This window comes from Moschus berezovskii, chromosome 13, assembly GCF_049115385.1.
Source record: "Moschus berezovskii isolate FMDL1 chromosome 13, NW_MosBer_1.0, whole genome shotgun sequence".
NCBI classification, from domain to species: domain Eukaryota; kingdom Metazoa; phylum Chordata; class Mammalia; order Artiodactyla; family Moschidae; genus Moschus; species Moschus berezovskii.
The window spans coordinates 65,018,138-65,034,716 of NC_142472.1; the positions used below are offsets into that span (position 1 = coordinate 65,018,138).

A 16,579-nucleotide genomic window follows, 5' to 3' on the forward strand; every position below is an offset into this window, starting at 1 on the left:
TACCAGCACGGAGCTCTCTCCTCTCAGAGCCACGTTGGCAAGCCAGGGGTCTGCCCAGAGAGCCTCCTCTCCCAGCCACCTGCAAAACTCAAAAGTTCTCTCTTCAACTTTCAGAGGCCCATGCCACTCTGTAGCTCCTCTGGTCAAAGGATCCAAGGGCCTGCCCTTGACCTTCAGCTGTCTCCGGCTCAGATCCCGATGACCCACAACCACCCAGGACTACCTAACGGCCAACAAAGACCTCCCTTTCCAGTTCCCAGTAACTTCACTCATCTTCCAGGTAATTAAACTGGTAAATGTCTTAGGAACCATGTATCTAAGTGATCACCAGGGTGATTTCCTACACCAAAATAACGAAATAGTAAATGAGAATAAGGAAGCCTTGCATAAACACGTTCTCATTTTGGAGGTCACAGCCCAGCCCAGCTGCAGGCTCCTAACCCACAAAGTTCAACAGGTGACACAAGGTTCGTTCTCTGTGTGACAGTGACTACTGCCAAGGTTGCCACTGAGGGCAATACACCTCTTGGAAGAGCCTTCCACCGACCTGACCACACCAACCGGTCTAAGTTTAACCAGCATCATCGTTTCAGTAGGTCACAGAGAGACAATAGCCAAGGCAAAGTCCTGGCGGTATGGCAGGGTCACAGGTCAAGAAACAATCGGTCGGTCTCTGGTCACAGCAGGCGCCGAGATACTGTCCGAGGAAGGAAGTCTCTCCCTCCATGTTAACCATCCAGCTCCAGCCACGCATCTGTCCCTTCCTGCTGCGCTGCTTCCTCTTATCAACGGACGTGACAACGTGGGAACCAGCCTTAATAAATGACACTTAGATGTGTGATTTGGGGAACGTGCACGGCGGGTTTTGAAAGGAGCCTGCTGGTGTGTTCTGGCAGTGCAGTCAAGGCGTTTCCCTGCATTTGGACTAGATGGTTGTGTTGTGCTAGCTGCTCGGTCGCGTCCGACTCTTTGCAACCCCATGGACTGTAGCTGGCCAGGCTCCTCTGTCTGTGGAATTCTCCAGGCAGGAATACTGGAGTGGGTTGCCATTCCCTTCTCCATTGGACGAGATGAGTGGTTTTCACAATGATGTGTACATGAGCCCCACGTCTGGGAGCAGATGGGGTTATCTGTTTTGCACTCTGGGCTTCTATCGTTATTTTAAAGCAAGGGTTCCAAAGCTGGAAGGGAGGGAGGAAGGAAGAGAAGAAAAAAAAATCCTGAAAGCTGGACTGATCTTCCACTGTCCACATGGATACAACACTAGAATGACCTCGAGTAGAAGCATGGAAAGCCGGGACTTAATTCTGGTTTTAAGATGCATTTTAACCATTATTAACCTAATCCTGGATGGCTCAGTGGAAAAGAATCCTCCTGCAATGCAGGAGATGCAGGAGACAACACAGGCTCAATCCCTGGGTCGGGAAGATCCCCTGGAGGAGGGCATGGCAAATCCCATGGACAGAGGAACCTGGTAAGCTACAATCCATAGGGTCACAAAGCGCCGGACATGACTGAACTGACACACACACACACACAATCTAATCCTAGTTTATTCCTCGAGCATTTTCTAAAGAGAAGCAAACATAGAAATCTCCCATCTGCAGCCACTGAATGGAAGAACTACCCCCCGCCCCCTCCTTCATGTGGCCTTGGGAAGCCAATGTTCCCACCACACCACCCATCCCTGCTGGGCGACTTCCTAGCCAGGGCCCTCCCCACCTGACCTTCAGGTATTTTTACCTTCAGCTCTGCCTACTCCAGCACGAGTTCTCCTACACCTAGTCATTTCTGTGCCGACGCTGTGTCATGCACGGAGAGATGAAGCACTCCAGGGTGGTTTGTTATCACGGATCCAACTTGCTCTCCAACCCTCAGGGACTATAGTTTGGTCCTAGAGAGTGTTTCCACATCACCCCCCCTCACCAAAGAAATACCAGATTTTAATAAGGCATGCCACTGTGGCTGCCAAGGTTTCAACTCATGTGATAGCTAAACACAAAGGGGGGAAAAAAAAAGAACCTAATAAAGAGCTTACTCTGCACAACTAAAAAAGAATGACACCAAACCATTTAAACATGATTTATGTACATTTATGGCTTTATACAATAATAGCAAAGATTGTTCTTGTGTCTGTAAGTACATCAGCATCATCAGGCACTTTTCATTGTATTGGAGCAGGAACGTAGGATCTGCACGGGTACTAAACTCGACTGGCCAAGGGTGGGCGGGTCTGTCTGCATCCAGATGGGATGAACGTGGCCAGGCCTGGCCAGGCCGCCAGGCTGTCACCCTCCTCAGGGAGGAGGCCAAGAGTAATGCTAGGCTGTTTTGTCTGCATAAACCACATTGCATCTTTTACTGAACGATTACTCGGTAATCATTCAGCTGGGGACAGGGGTGGGGTGGGGTGGGGAGATTGGTAACACATATCCAGCAGCTGAATTAAGTCCAAATCATATACTTCAGGGGAACCGTTTCCATTTTGAGTGTCTTTCTCCTCCTTCTTGGGACGTCCCATTGATTTACTGCTCACTGGGATTTTAATTTAGACTTTCTCAGTTTTTCAAAGCAGACCTTTCCAAGTAACACATCTATCACCTAAATATACTCCATACATCTATATTACGGAAACAATACTTTATATTTAAAATATCTGAATAGCTCTATAATACAATATGCTTTTAATAACAGTACAAACCAGAGAAAATAAATCAAACAAGGCTGCATAGGTGATATCATTTGCACATTTCACAAAGCAATCATGTACAATAACTGATATACTCATTACTCCAGAAAGTCAGTATTCGTACAGAAAAAGAATTACCAGAGGTCACATAATGTTTGTTTTCAAAACCGACAAGGTGCCTTTCACTGAACTTCACTGTACCCTGGAGAGCTACCCAGGATTCCTGTTAGAATTTCAACACACACACACAAAAAAAAAAAATTTGAAGGGAAAAATAAAGATATTTACATAGACTCAAGAGGAAGCAACATCTTTTAAAAAGTCACTCTATGAAGTAGTAAGATTTGAACAGTGATTTTTTTTTTTTTGTAGCTAGTTGTCTCTTCAGTGAACGATGGGCCTGATGAGGCTCAGTGTGTGCTGGCCTGGGGGCGGGAAGTGGTGGTCACAGAGGGGAACACGAGAACTGCGGCCCCAACGAGTCTGAGCACGTGTGCAGGGGGCACTGGTCAGAGGAACCAGGGCTTCTGAAACCCTCATTTTGGAGTGGCCAACAATGAAGATGGTTAGAGGGGTGGCTATTTAATGAATTTTCCAAAGTATAGAAGTCACTGTGGGAAGCATACAATAGAGCCTGCCTCCTGGAGGAAATCCATCCAGAACACTTGTGTTCTTGTTAAACGTGGAGGAGAAACCAAGCCAGGAGAGACACAATTCTTGGGCAAGACAAAGCAAGCGTCACAGAAGTCAGAGCTTTCTCAAGAAGGCCAGAGGAACACTTTTGTGCACCTGTTCCTTTCACTGTGCTGACTCTGGACATTCCGCACGACTTGAAAACACTGATGGGACTAAATGGGATGCAAAGCCAATTAACTTGGGTCTAATCAGTTACAGGTAACTGGAAAATATTACAACATAATGACCAGAATTATAGTTTGGGTTGCTAAAGGGGAAAGAAACTCTCCAATTCTTAACGCAATGGCTTTCTAAATAGATTCAAAGGTATAACTTACTGCTGGCTTGTCGGTTTTCAAATTTAGTGCCCGAATTTTTAAGCAAGTGCTAGTCTGTTTGGTAGTCATCTGCACTCATGAACACCAAGCACTTTAAAAATCACTCAAGTCCTATTTAAAAATTCCCCCGTTCAACCCCACTTTCCACAGTGCAACAAGTAATCTGCAGGACAGAAGGGGAAGGGGGCTGAAGAGTGAGTATGGACATAATTCTCCAGACGTACAAAGCCAACTTCCACCTAGACCAGGAAGAGCACAGTGTTACAAGGGAAAACTTTTGCTGAAGTTCAACTCAAAAAGGTTAAGTTGATCAAAACCCCAGCTTGAGAAAGGAGCACTGTTTTGGAGGTGGGTCTCCGCTTCTGATCTCCAAATACTACGCAGCCTCCCCCCAGGAGTACTTGAAACAAAGCGCATACAGGCACTGATCAGAAGATTCAATGCCGGGCAGGAATGCCTAGTTCACAAGGACAGCAGAAGCAGAAGGGATTTCTGTAAAACACATACACAAAAACAAATCAAGTTCTCAACGTGAAACACAAACTGTCTGGAACTATACATCACTCTCCTGCCAAGGTAGGGCCAGAAATGTTGGGTGTGCAAGTACTAATTACAAGGATTTTAAGATTAGTCAGAAAACATCACCAAGGAGCATCCCCAAGTATACAAACCAGTGAAGCATGTATAAAATTAGTACTAGTCCAGTTAGAAATACAAAAGGAAAATCACAGATGCTGCTTCAAATGTCTGGGATTCCACAAATTTACAAGCAGACTATGTAACAAAGGTAGACTCGAGTTTTAAGAAAACATTACAGTTCAGTATCTATTCCAAAAATGATCTCAAGTCCCAACAGTAACATCAAAAATCATTTATATGGAAATTAGAACCATTTAAAGTGTTTGTACAAATTTGCAAATAACAAAATAAACGAAGAAGAAAAAAAATAGAAAAGACCTGTACAAGGCTGGAGTTTAATCTTTTTTTTCCCCCCAAAAGAGTTTTGATAAGTCCATTAATTCAGCAGATGGACAACAGGCTACTGGTTCTCCTGTGAATTATGCGGTGCCGTGAACAGAGGCAGAGCTGTTCAGTGGAGCTGCAGAACGGAGAGCTTGGTTCTCTGTGATTCATCAGTTCAGCAGAACACAGGTAGTACAAAACCAAAGTTTAACTTACCAAGGACATGAAACCATCACAGTATTACAAAAAGAGTATAAACTTTCCTTGGACCAAATGAATATTAAAAAAAAAAAATGCACACAGATACAATTCTGTAGCTACGGCTTATGTACAAAAGTTGAAAAGCACACCAGGATCCAAAAGTCTTTTCTGCAATTATATGGTGTAGTGAGTTTGGCACTTCATTGTAATGAAATTTCCAATGGCACAGTCCTTATCTACAGCAGCACATAACCTGCAAACATTGGGCAAACATCCTGTACAGGAAAAGTGTCTTCGCTGCCAAGTCTGACGAAAGGAAAAAAGAAATGCGTTCTGGTTTTTTTTTTTAAAATCAAGAAAACGAAAAGGTAGGGTGAAGGACATCTTTGGACTGCTTCTCTCAGTTCCTGCTGTCAGACAATCTGAAGTACTTTTAAGTGTAGCCTAGGAAAAAACACATACACACACACAAGCATTGAAAACAACCAAATGAAAATCGATTCAACTTAACATATTCGGATGACAGACATACTTGGGGGAGGGTTGGGCTTTCTCAAACAGCTCTGAAATCATTCAATGGGAGAAAATTCCACTTTAAAAACCCCTTCAGCATTTGATTTGTATCAAATGTACTCATTTATTGAAGAGTTACTAAGAAGATGCAGCCTTCTGTCAAAAGAAACTCTTTAAAGCCATTAGAGGAAGCTTCCTTATGTTTCAGCTCAGAGGAGAATTTATAAGCTGCCAAAAAGGGCAGAGAATGAATGATAAAAGATGCCTCTCCACAAATGGCGGCCGGCTGACATAAAAATAAAAAAGTCCCGACCCCGGAAGATACAAGGCAAGTTACTGGGCTCCTCTCTCTAAGTCCTGTCTTCAGAAGGCCTTTTGGTGTCGGGGTCTTACCTGCTCACTCGCTGGCTCACTCTCAGCCTGACACCCAGCTGTGTGTTGTCGTCTTGACGCTGTGCGGGAAGCTTTGGTTGGGCAACACGTTGTCAAAGTTAAAATCCAACGTGTCTCCGTCCATGAGGTCGTTCCGAATGATGGACTCCATGTCACAGTCCAAGCGCTCGATAAACATGCCGTCCAAGTCACTGGGGAGCTTCTCCTGGTGGAGAACGCCCATCCGGCCGTAGCCATTGCAGCTGCTCACCGAGGAATAGCCCCCCAGGGCGCTCATCTGCATGGGGTGGGCCAGAGGCACTTGTAAAGCTGTCTTCACCGGGGCCAGGCGGTTCATACCCGAGGTGTGGGGCATGGTGTTTACCGCGTGGGGCAAGGCACGCCCGTTGACTGCGGATGTCGACTGAGCGTGTCCGGGGTGGGTGTGGGAGCTGGGGGTCATCATTTTGTTGTGAGAGGCCTGGCCACCGTAGGCCGGCATGACCGAGCTGGGGCCCATCAACACGTTCTGGCCGAGCACTCGGCTGTTGGCTTGAGCCACCCCCGGATCGACTGGCGTCATGATATCGTTGTGCGGGGGAGAGTCGGACGTCAGCAGCTCCTTCAGGAGTCCTGGCGCACAGTACTGGCTCATGCCTCCGTAACTCGGTTTGTTGTCCTGCAGCGTCTGCATGGGCATCTGGGGCAGGGGGCTCATGCTGGACTGGCCATACGTGTATTTTTGGTAGTTGGGGCTGGGTGAATTCAGACTGGTGTTTGGCGGCGCGAAGGAGTAGCAGGGCGTCTGCTGCATCATGGTGCCCGGTGAAGACTGGGTGGACACAGTTAATGACGCTGGTGACGAGAGAAGGTTGAGATTATCCAAAAGGTTCTCCATGTTCTCGGGGTTACTGATCTCAGACAGACTGGGCAGGGTAGAAGCCATCTTTGCGGCGGACGGCGGGTACACCATTGGGTGCACGTCCCCATCTCCCAGGTCGTCCTGCTCGGTCATGATGGGAGAGAGCCTCCCGCTAATGGTACTAGCGTTGGAGCTGGTTCGAGGGCGAAAGGTACTCCAGTTGTCGAAGTCGTCGTTGCTGTGAGAGCCGGGGCTTGCGGGCCACTTGGAAAACTGCGATCCTGGGCTGTCCCCGGCACCCTCCTGGCCAGACTGCAGGGACGCTTTTTTCTTGGCAGCTCGGCCTCGGCTCTTAGCAAATTTACTGTTGTTGTCCATGGACGCGGCTCTTCTCCTGGGGGATTTCCCACTCTTGCCTCCCTCTGGATTGAGCATCCACCAGGAGCTTTTTCCAGTTCCTTCATTCTGCACGCGGATGAACTTGCTGTGCAGGGACAGATTATGACGAATTGAATTCTGTAAAGCAAAACACCGCGTCAGAAATACAAATACTGCTCTGGCTGGAAGAACCACTGTACACACAGACCCGTCTCACGTGGAAGACAAGTCATGTTTTCAAAGTTTATGGTACAGATCTGCACCGTCACTACAAGACCACTCCAACGAATAAAGCAGTACTGTATCTTAAAAACAGTATCTGTATTTTAATTTAACAAGGGGAAAAAGCTAAACAGGCATTATTATAAACACTTTTACATAGCTCTATTTCCCATGGAAATGACAGGACTTGGTTTTTAAACCACTTAGATTTGTGATGCAAATACCACTCCGTTAACAGAGTGTTATCAAAACCCCTATCCGTCCAATCACCCCCCCCAGAACTACTGCAAGTTGTCTGCGGACGGTACATGCGCCACTGAACATGAAGTGAGAAGTTTTGTATTATGGGGTCCACGTGATCACCAACAGGAGGGAAAGGAAGCAGATTATATTCTCAGTCAAGAATCAAAACCCTGAAAACTAGTCAAGACCTAGATTCATTCACATTCTTAAAGTCCATTAGGCAGATATAGGTGAACGGAAGGAAAACGAGGTGGTGGTGGTGGTTTTAATTTTAGAAAGTTGAAATACCAAGGGAAAAAAAAACTTAAAACTCAACTGCTGTTCGCAACCCTCTCTTCCCAGCTTCTACTCGAGCCGAAATGCTGCCCTGGGAGGGAAGGAGTGGTGGAAAGGGCAGAGAGCTGGTGGCTCTGATCCACTGAGTACGGCTCCATGACTAAATTGTGACATATACAGCTCCCAGGATGGTTAGGACAGAAAACCAACCTTGAGCCCCTGGGTAGCTCTGCTACTCACTGGCTACAAACCTTGGGAAGCTGCCTGGCCCCCACGTGCTTTAGAACCCCCTTTGCGGGTGGTTCCTCGGGTCCAACGAGACAAGGTATGTCAGGAGCTCAGCCAGTGTCCAACATGGTAAATGGCTGGTGAGAAGAAGCTATCAGATCCCTCCGTGGCGGGAGGGCGCAAGGCACCACCCTTTCTGAACCCATTCCCCTCCTCCTAGTCACTGGGGTGTGGGCAGGAGCTTAGTGGTATTACAAACACAAACCCGCCAACTCCGAACACACTGAGACAGGAGCCAAAGACAGCGCAAGCCCCGGCAGAAGCGGTAGGGCCGGGCTGTAAGGGGGGAAGCCCGAGTGCGACTCCTGTCCTGGGTGAAGCGTGAGACTGCCGGCACCTGGAAAGCCTGCTGTGGACAAGGAGGAGGGGCTCCTGGGCAGCAGGGCGCACCCTGGCTGGCTCAGCCCCAGCGCGGGACAGGCACGCAGGAGCCTCTCTCTGTGCACTCACGGCTCTCCATCATCAGGGCCCAGAGCAGGTTCCGGGCGTCCCGGACTCCCGGAGCAGGACTGAGCGCATGGCCCCCACACCTCTCTGGCTTCCTCTGGATGCCCGGCTCTGCTGAGCAAGCCCCCGGGACCCCTGCGGCCCCTTCTCCCTGACCACGAAGCGACTCTGGCTGGATCTGTGGTCACCCAAAGATGCAGCCACAGCGCCCACATCCTCATCGCCGTGGGACTCAGATGGTTGAGTGCCAGTTGCTGTGCCAGAACAGAGCCTCTGCAAGGCAGGACCGGCCGGGGCTCCATGCAAACCATGAGCTCACCATCTCTCTCATTTAAAGGAGGTAGAAAACAAACAAAGAAAAAAAAAATCTCCCTTTCTAAAAGGAGACACAGAAGTCAGAATGAGGCCAGACAGTCAAGGCTGAGAAATCTACATTTCAAAATGCCCTCTGACCCTCTGTCCTACATTCCACGCGAGGATTGCAACACAGCAGCCCTGGGACAGCCCTTTGGCCAGGCCCAAGCAAGCGGGGTCAGTCACGGCCCTGGAAGGGGGCTTCCAGGCTGGATGCTGGGCAAGCATGTACGTGGGTGGCGGGGAGGGGCTTCTTCTGTTCCCAAGACTCTGTCTTTCTTCCCACCTACAGACCTCTCCCCAAGTCCAGACTGGAGCCCCTGGAAAGAGGCCGGGAGCTGCATCTTTCTAATAGTCTATTCCATCCCCATCAGATTCTCCAAACCCTACAGGGAAGGCTCAGGAAGGTTTCACTCACACACACACACACACACACACACACACACACACACGGCCCCCCAACCTCTACATTCCTCCTCAAAGAAGCAGGCCTGCTCCTGGGGCCAACCTGGAGCAGAGCCTGTACAGGCTGGACATCTGGGCATTTGCACAATATTCCATCATGACTATCTTGTTCTTTAAACACAATAGAAACACAGATAAGCTACGATGGAATCTCTGGAGGAAAGGAAGCTTGACTCCTGTCCCTGTCACATTTGGTTAATGATGAAGGGGGAAGATCTTCCCAGATAGTGGCTTCCTGGCTGTCTGTACAGACTCGGGGGTGAGGGTGCGGGGACACAGCTCTATGATACATATCATTAGGTCAGATCATTTGTAACTGCAACTGGGGGACACTTCGAACAAGACTGCAGAAGCTGTTTAAAGACGGAATCTTTAAAAAGTTCAGGAAGAAGAAAAAAAAAACACAAGGTCAGGAAGTATTCACTAACCTGGGCAAGACACACACTGGCTTACTACTCGGACTTACCAAAAATGTTGGGCGGGGGGGATGCCGTGCAGGGGTGCACATGGGGTGTAAGCAATACCTTACTTATCAAAACATTATGCTACATATTTTCCTAAGAGGACATTTCAGGTCACTCTTTGAGTAACAGAGCTGTCTCCTAACTTTACCAACAATTAAAAAAAAATTTTTCCCCAAACAGGAAAAGGTTTGCTGTGCAGGGCTGGTTACATAAATTCCTGTTTTTCACACAGCCAGCAGGACATTAAAGAAGCTATGATAATCCAATGGGAGGAATTGGAGTGGGAGATGTTGAATAGGTAAAGCTTGAAAAAATACATGTCGCTAGTCATGATGTTGGGCTCAGACACTAAAGAATCTGTCTGCAATGCAGGAGACCAGGGTTCGATCCCTGGGTAAGGAAGACAGAGGGTGACAGAGGAAGAGATTATTGGATGGCATCACCGACTTAATGCACGTGAGTGTGAGCACGCTCCGGGAGACAGTGAAGGACAGAGCAGGCTGGCCTGCCGCGGTCCACGGGGTTGCAAAGAGTCAGACACGACTGAGCGACTGAACAACATCAATTCACGATGTGATGTCTGCGAATCTCAGCCGGATGCAGTGGACACAGCCAAGGTGGGGCAAGCGTGGTTCCCTGTGACCCGGGCAGAGAGCCACACGCAGCCAGCAGGGCTCTGAGCTTCAACTGGGAACAAGTATCACGTGAAGAGAGAGGCACGGTGTGAGGACAGAAGGACTCGCGCACTGCAAACCGCTCACCCAAATCCCGAATGTTCGCCGAAATCACTAGAGAAAAGGAGCCCTCAGCAACTCCCCCCTCCACCAGCTGTCATCTCTGCTGCACACGCCCCTCAGCTGCCGGCCCCCGACCCTCCCTCACCATCTGCGTGCCTGCCCACCCCGAGCGAGGCGGCAAGTCCATGGGGGCAGCGGCACCCTGGACCCACTGGGTGCCCCGGCTTGCTCAACCTGCTCTAGTGGCTGTTTCTAGCTCAAGGGTTCATTCCGTGCCCTCTGCAGACCATATTCCACACCTCTTGAAGGGTAAGGGTTTCTGGTTTTTTTTTTAATCTCATCTCAAAGCTTCTAGAAGACGCCTTACACACAAGATACATTCAGTGAACGGCTGTTGACCAACATCCCAAAAACATCACAGGGAAGGTGCCATGCCATCCACCTCTTTTCTCTGACCATTCCTGCACCACTTCATGCCAAGTAACTTTTATTAACACTGGGGCTGATTTATGCTGGGCGCAGCGAGGGACATCAGAAGGAACTACTCACAGAGTCTGCCTTCTGGGTGTTTTATGATCTACCTGGGGAAGGAACCAGTCCACCTAAATGGCCACTCAGGACAGGAAATGTACAAAGGACTGTCCAGGAGCCTTGACGTTTTCCTGCCAAAGGTCACCACTCCCACCCCACCCCGCCACTTCTGTCTCAGCCTGACTGTTTCTCTCTTCTGAAAGCGTTTCCCGAGAACCCCATCCCATTCTGCAGCTGACACAGGGCCTGGATTGCTCACCACAAGCACCACTCTGCTCCACCTGGCTTCCCACAAGTCTGTGAGCTCCAGGAGCTTGGAGACCTGGGCTGTCCTCTTGGGCACTGGACCCTCACGGCTCTACCACCGAAGCATCTATTGGATGGATGGAACAGATCTTACATTTACAGGCTGTTTTCAAGATTAAATGAGATAACAGATGCCCTTAGCTCAACCAATATCAGCCGCTGTTTTGAATAGGATAATGGCTGTGTTTCAGCAACTCATCCATATTACAAACATCGGTCTCATTCTCATTATTTCTTTATAACTAGATTATTATAATAATTAAATTATTCCTTTATAATGAGAATGAGACCACCACCTCTCAGGCACCTCTCTTCACCCCAATTTCTGCTGGGCATTCTAAGACTACTCTGGTCTCTGTGTTCAACCAAAAACAAAACCAGCAACTTAAAGCTGAATACATCCTGCTCAGGACCCCCTGGGTCTTCTTATTTTACACCTGGATTTTACTTTAATGCTTACAAACTGCTTTCAATACATCATGTGTCATGCTATCCTTGGAAGAGTCCTGTAAGGCAGGTTATCACTGGCCCCATTTTGAAAATGGGAGCACTGAGGCTCAGAAAATGAATCTCCTGCAAAATGTCTCTGCACGCAACACCACTGCCGGCTGGAAAAACCATGTTTTGGCTTCACCATCATTAAGAAGAATCACAGGAACATATTTACTTAAGACTGAGGTTACCTGTGTGCATCCTTGAGGGAGCGGAAATAATTCTTGTTTAAAAATACTAGTTTAGAAAGCTCGTTTTCTGCCTCAACGGGTAATAAATTTACAAAATATGATTTGTTTTTAATTCTAACTGGCTACTCTTCGAGGCAGGAAACCAGAGCAGCTGAAGTGTGAATTTCAGACGCGAGTGTTGCCTCAGGGAAAGCATGTGCAAAGAGGCTATGGGAACCCAAAAGGAGAATGGAAAGGCCCTCAGAGGCCCCACAGCCCAGAACTGCCCATCGCCCTGCGAGAGGGTGGGTGTGAGCAACAGCCGGCCAGCCAGCCAAAGAGAACTTCAAACCCAGACGTTGGGACACATGACTAAATGAACTTGTTGTTCCAGAAATTCTAGAAATTCTTTCAAAAATGCGAGACAAACTAGATTTTTCCCAGAGTGTTTTATCGAATTCCTGTGAACTCTGCCCGTGTGTGCAATGGCTTCGTAGGCTCCAGGCATGGACGTGGCCCCTCCTCCTGCTTCCTCGCTTTCTACACATCCCTTCCTGCACTTCCAAGAGTGAAAACAAACTCAGGAGAAAGTAGGAATAATCTCTGTTTAGCAGAGTTCCCAGGAGAGGTGCTAATAAAACAATAACTCTGTAAAGTAATGCATGTTGCTTGCAAACAGAAGGAAAGTATGACCTTTTTGCCCATCCTTTTTCACAGGTGATGGTGGCAGACGTATGTTACCAATCGAAGCATGTACATTCAATTTTAGAAAGTGCTGTAATGGTAGATCCGCTGTGGAGAGCTTGATCACGTGTTCACGTCAGGCTCCGGCACCCAGCTCTTCTTCTGGAAAGCTGGTTTCACCTCCCCGAAACCTGTCCTTCTTGCCTGCAATCAGTGGCCCCCAGTCTGCACCAGGACTCGCGCTTCCCCGGGAACCTTTGTGGACAGAGGACTCACAGCCTCATTAAACTTGTGAGCCGGAAAGTCCTGGGAAGGTCACCTGTCCTCACACCCTTATTTTGTATTAGGGAAAATAGAGTTCAGAAAGATTAAAATGCAGATGGAAAGCTCATTTACAAAAGGCAGGAACCACGTGGTACAGAAGCCCTAGAAGAACCGTAAAATCAGAGTCAAGGACATGCGATGACCCTCCCCCACACCAAACCAATCTCAGATACACATTCTCCAATGGCTGTAGGTGTGCATTTAGCTCCAAAAGCAGCTTTATCTCTGACTCAAATAATTTCAAAGGAAGTAAAATATGACTACATCAGCTTCTACTAAAAAAAAAAAGCATATGGCAGACTATGTTCTCATGTGAAACAGAACCAAAAAGGCAAATGTAACATCTCAGGAGAAGTTTCAGGTTTTCAGGGGGCAGTGGGGAGGCGGACTCCAAGGTCGGCCCGTGGGCTCCTGGTCTCCCCACGTCCTGACACCCGTGACACAGCAGCGCTGTGACACAGGATCGCTGGGGACAGAACGGCATCCTCTCCACAGAAAGCGCTCAAAGAATCACCTGGCACAAAGCAGGGAAATGAAGGTTGGCTACTTTGTGATAGGAAGTAAAGGGATGTATAAACAGGAATTTTTTGGCCATCATGAATGGTTACAACTTGATTAAAAACCATTCATCACAGACTTCCTGTTCAACAAGGCAGCCGGCCTTCCTGAGGCTGTTTCCATGTCCTTACAACTGAGCTGCGACCCTTCTTTTGACAGAGAAATTATTCCCACCCCCTTAAGAGGACTTGAAAGGTAGAGATCTGGATCGTTTAACTAGTGTGCTCGGTCAGCTTTGGGGGTGATCCCTGTCAGAACCGGCGTCGTCTGCAAGGTTGTTCAAGGAGAGAGGCGCACACGCCGGCCGAGGAACAGCTTGTAGTCGGGATGGCAAATAGGAGAGGACAACTCGCTTCCTTGTCTCTTCCCTGGCCAAGGAGGAAGCCTTGCAACAGAGAACCAGGCGATGCTCCACAACTGGCCTGATCTTTAGTAAGCTCGTATTTGCCAAAAGCCTCAGTGTTTCAGGGTAAATCTTCAGCTGCCAACGTCAAACACTGAGGACTTAAGGAAAAATCTTCGGGATGGAAAAGAAATTTTACTTGATGATATTAAAACCATGCCAAGCTTTGGCTTCTCCAAAGGTCGTAATTAAAAAGAAGCACGGTGTTTCCCCATGCTGCGTCCCAAAGGAAAACTGTGTCACAGAAAGCTATATTTCATGAAAGGAAGGGCAAAGTCCTTGATTCTCAGGATGTGAAAACCCATACCATGTCATGTCCTGTGTTCTACACACAAGCAGAAACTAGGAACTCCAAGAGGCAAAGCCCCAAACAACCCAAGTGAGCTCGGAGCCTCAGGTGCAGGCATCTCCCTCTGTTCCAGATGTCGAGGTATGTACCTGAACCCCCTTATCCAGGTACAGTCTCCACAAGAGCGGCTGACGTGGAGTCCTGCTTAAGTAAACCCTGGAAAACAGAAACTACCTCCCACAGTCACACGCTTGGGCCGGAGGTTGCCATGGGAGCCAACAAGGCCAACTCTCAGGTGAATGTCATCACCCCTGGCATTTATAATAAGGTCCCAGTGGTAGATATACAGAGACTAAATTTCATTTAGCTAAAATTCTTTTAAATACCTCAAAAGGGGGGGTGGGTGTGGGGAGAGGATGTGTCAGCTACTAAGGATTTCAAAGTAGAGCTGGTTTCTCCTGGTATTAATTTAGTTCCAGTGAGGCAAGCAGGCAGCCCCGGCCCTTTAACCTGCTCACGGCTTCCCCAGGGAGGCACAGAGGCCGGAGGGCACTGCCAAGTCCATGGCGGGGAACCACCACTCCCCACTTTGCCTGTCGGCTGACCTGAAGGACCCCTTCCTTTCCGAAAGGTCTTTTTAGTTAACTGCCCAGAATAGGGAGTTTTGTTTTTTTTTTCACTGCTCTTGCCTAATGACTGCTTCAAACACATAAGGCCCTACCAGAACAGAATATTAAGAGGAAACTCATTTGTTGAAGCGATTTTTCCATTTGCCTAATGAAAGTCTCTGTCTATTATATAGGCCATACCATTTTCCGAATCTGCAATGGCTCTATAAACACGCTACTTTACAAATGCAATTAACTACCTTACGCATTTGGCTACCAGAATGAGGCAAAACAAAATCAAAACCAAAAAACAAAGAATACGTTAGGATTGACTCTCGTCTGGTGAGGAACTTAAATCGGGCATACAGTGAAACTTCGCATACAGCATGAGTTTGATACATCTTAAATTCTTGTAAAGAGAACTAAGTGAATGTCAAAATGTTTGGTCAAAGTTAGTGATGAGCCCATTAAACCTGTTCATGTTAAGCAAATGTTTATCTAAGGTGTGCACCTAAACTGCTTACAAGAACCAACAAAAAGCTTTACGAATGTAAAGGCAATATGCTGAAACCTGGGACAGATTAGAATCTGCAGGATAATATCCCACCGATCGGATGTACTGTCTTTAATTGCCTTTTACCGTAAATGTGTTAATATGTTCACAGTCTAGAAAATGCCAGGAAAAGATGAGCCCACGGAATGCATAATCTACAGTACGCATAGTAAACAGGATTACAAAGCGCAAAATCTAGGCTTACATGGACTTTTATTTCTACTCTGGAACTCAAATATGATAAATCTAGACTGCAAAATGAACAGAAAGCTGCAATAAAATATGCCACTCTGAATCACACATTATTTGCAATGGAGCATTTTCTTGGTTACACGGAATCTTGAAACCAGCGTTCGGGCCATCATTCTGGCTAAGGAATAAAGCAACAATGATTTCTTAAGTACACATTGTTGTGGGGCCACCCCCCAAAAAATTCTTCAGAGCTTGTCCCAAGTCAAATAGTTACAAATATTCACACTGACCCAATACGAGCAAAAACACTGGGCCCATTTACTTTAAGATAAAGCAAAATTCCACCCACCACGGGAGACTGGGCTAGCCAGAGCAGTCCCCACGCCCTGCAGACGGCAGGGATCCACCTCAGTGAACAGACCACAGCCCTACTCCCCACACCTTCCTTCCTTCCAAACAACAAAGGCTTCGTCAGCATCAGGACCCATGCCAGGTCAGAGACCCCAAGCTGCTGCTGCTGCTGCTAAGTCGCGTCAGTCGTGTCTGACTCTGTGCGACCCCATAGACGGCAGCCCACCAGGCTCCTCCGTCCCTGGGATTCTCCAGGCAAGAACACTGGAGTGGGTTGCCATTTCTTTCTCCAATGCACGCATGCATGCTAAGTCGCTTCAATCGTATCTGACTCTGTGCGACCCTATGGACAGCAGCCCACCAGGCTCCTCCGTCCACAGGATTCTCTACGCAAGAATACTGGAGTGGGTTGCCATTTTCTTCTCCAAAAGACCCCAAGAGAACCCCCAAAACACATCAGAAATGCAGCTTTCAGTTAAGTTACCTAAGTGCCTACATATACAGGTCCCTCAGGGCCTTTCATAATGTGTCCATCCTCAAAGCCACACCTTCTCACAGCTTGTCTGTGCATGAGGCCTGTGCCCAACCTGAGCAGCATCTGTCCAAGGTGCTCCAGCTGCAACATGGTGCC

At 47.9% G+C, this 16,579-nt stretch overlaps 1 protein-coding gene across 1 annotated transcript in view; it reads right to left on the minus strand.

Annotated features, from left to right (window-relative positions):
* Positions 1-2,067: 2,067 nt before the first annotated feature.
* The window catches only part of FOXO1 (forkhead box O1), a 94,053-nt gene continuing 79,541 nt past the window's right edge, over positions 2,068-16,579 (minus strand). The window contains exons 2-3 of the mRNA XM_055426196.2: positions 5,773-7,129; positions 2,068-5,310 (exon numbers count right to left, since the gene is read on the minus strand). Of these exons, the coding sequence (XP_055282171.1) occupies positions 5,795-7,129 (1,335 nt within the window). The 3' untranslated portion in view covers positions 2,068-5,310; positions 5,773-5,794. The remainder of the gene's footprint in view (positions 5,311-5,772; positions 7,130-16,579) is intronic.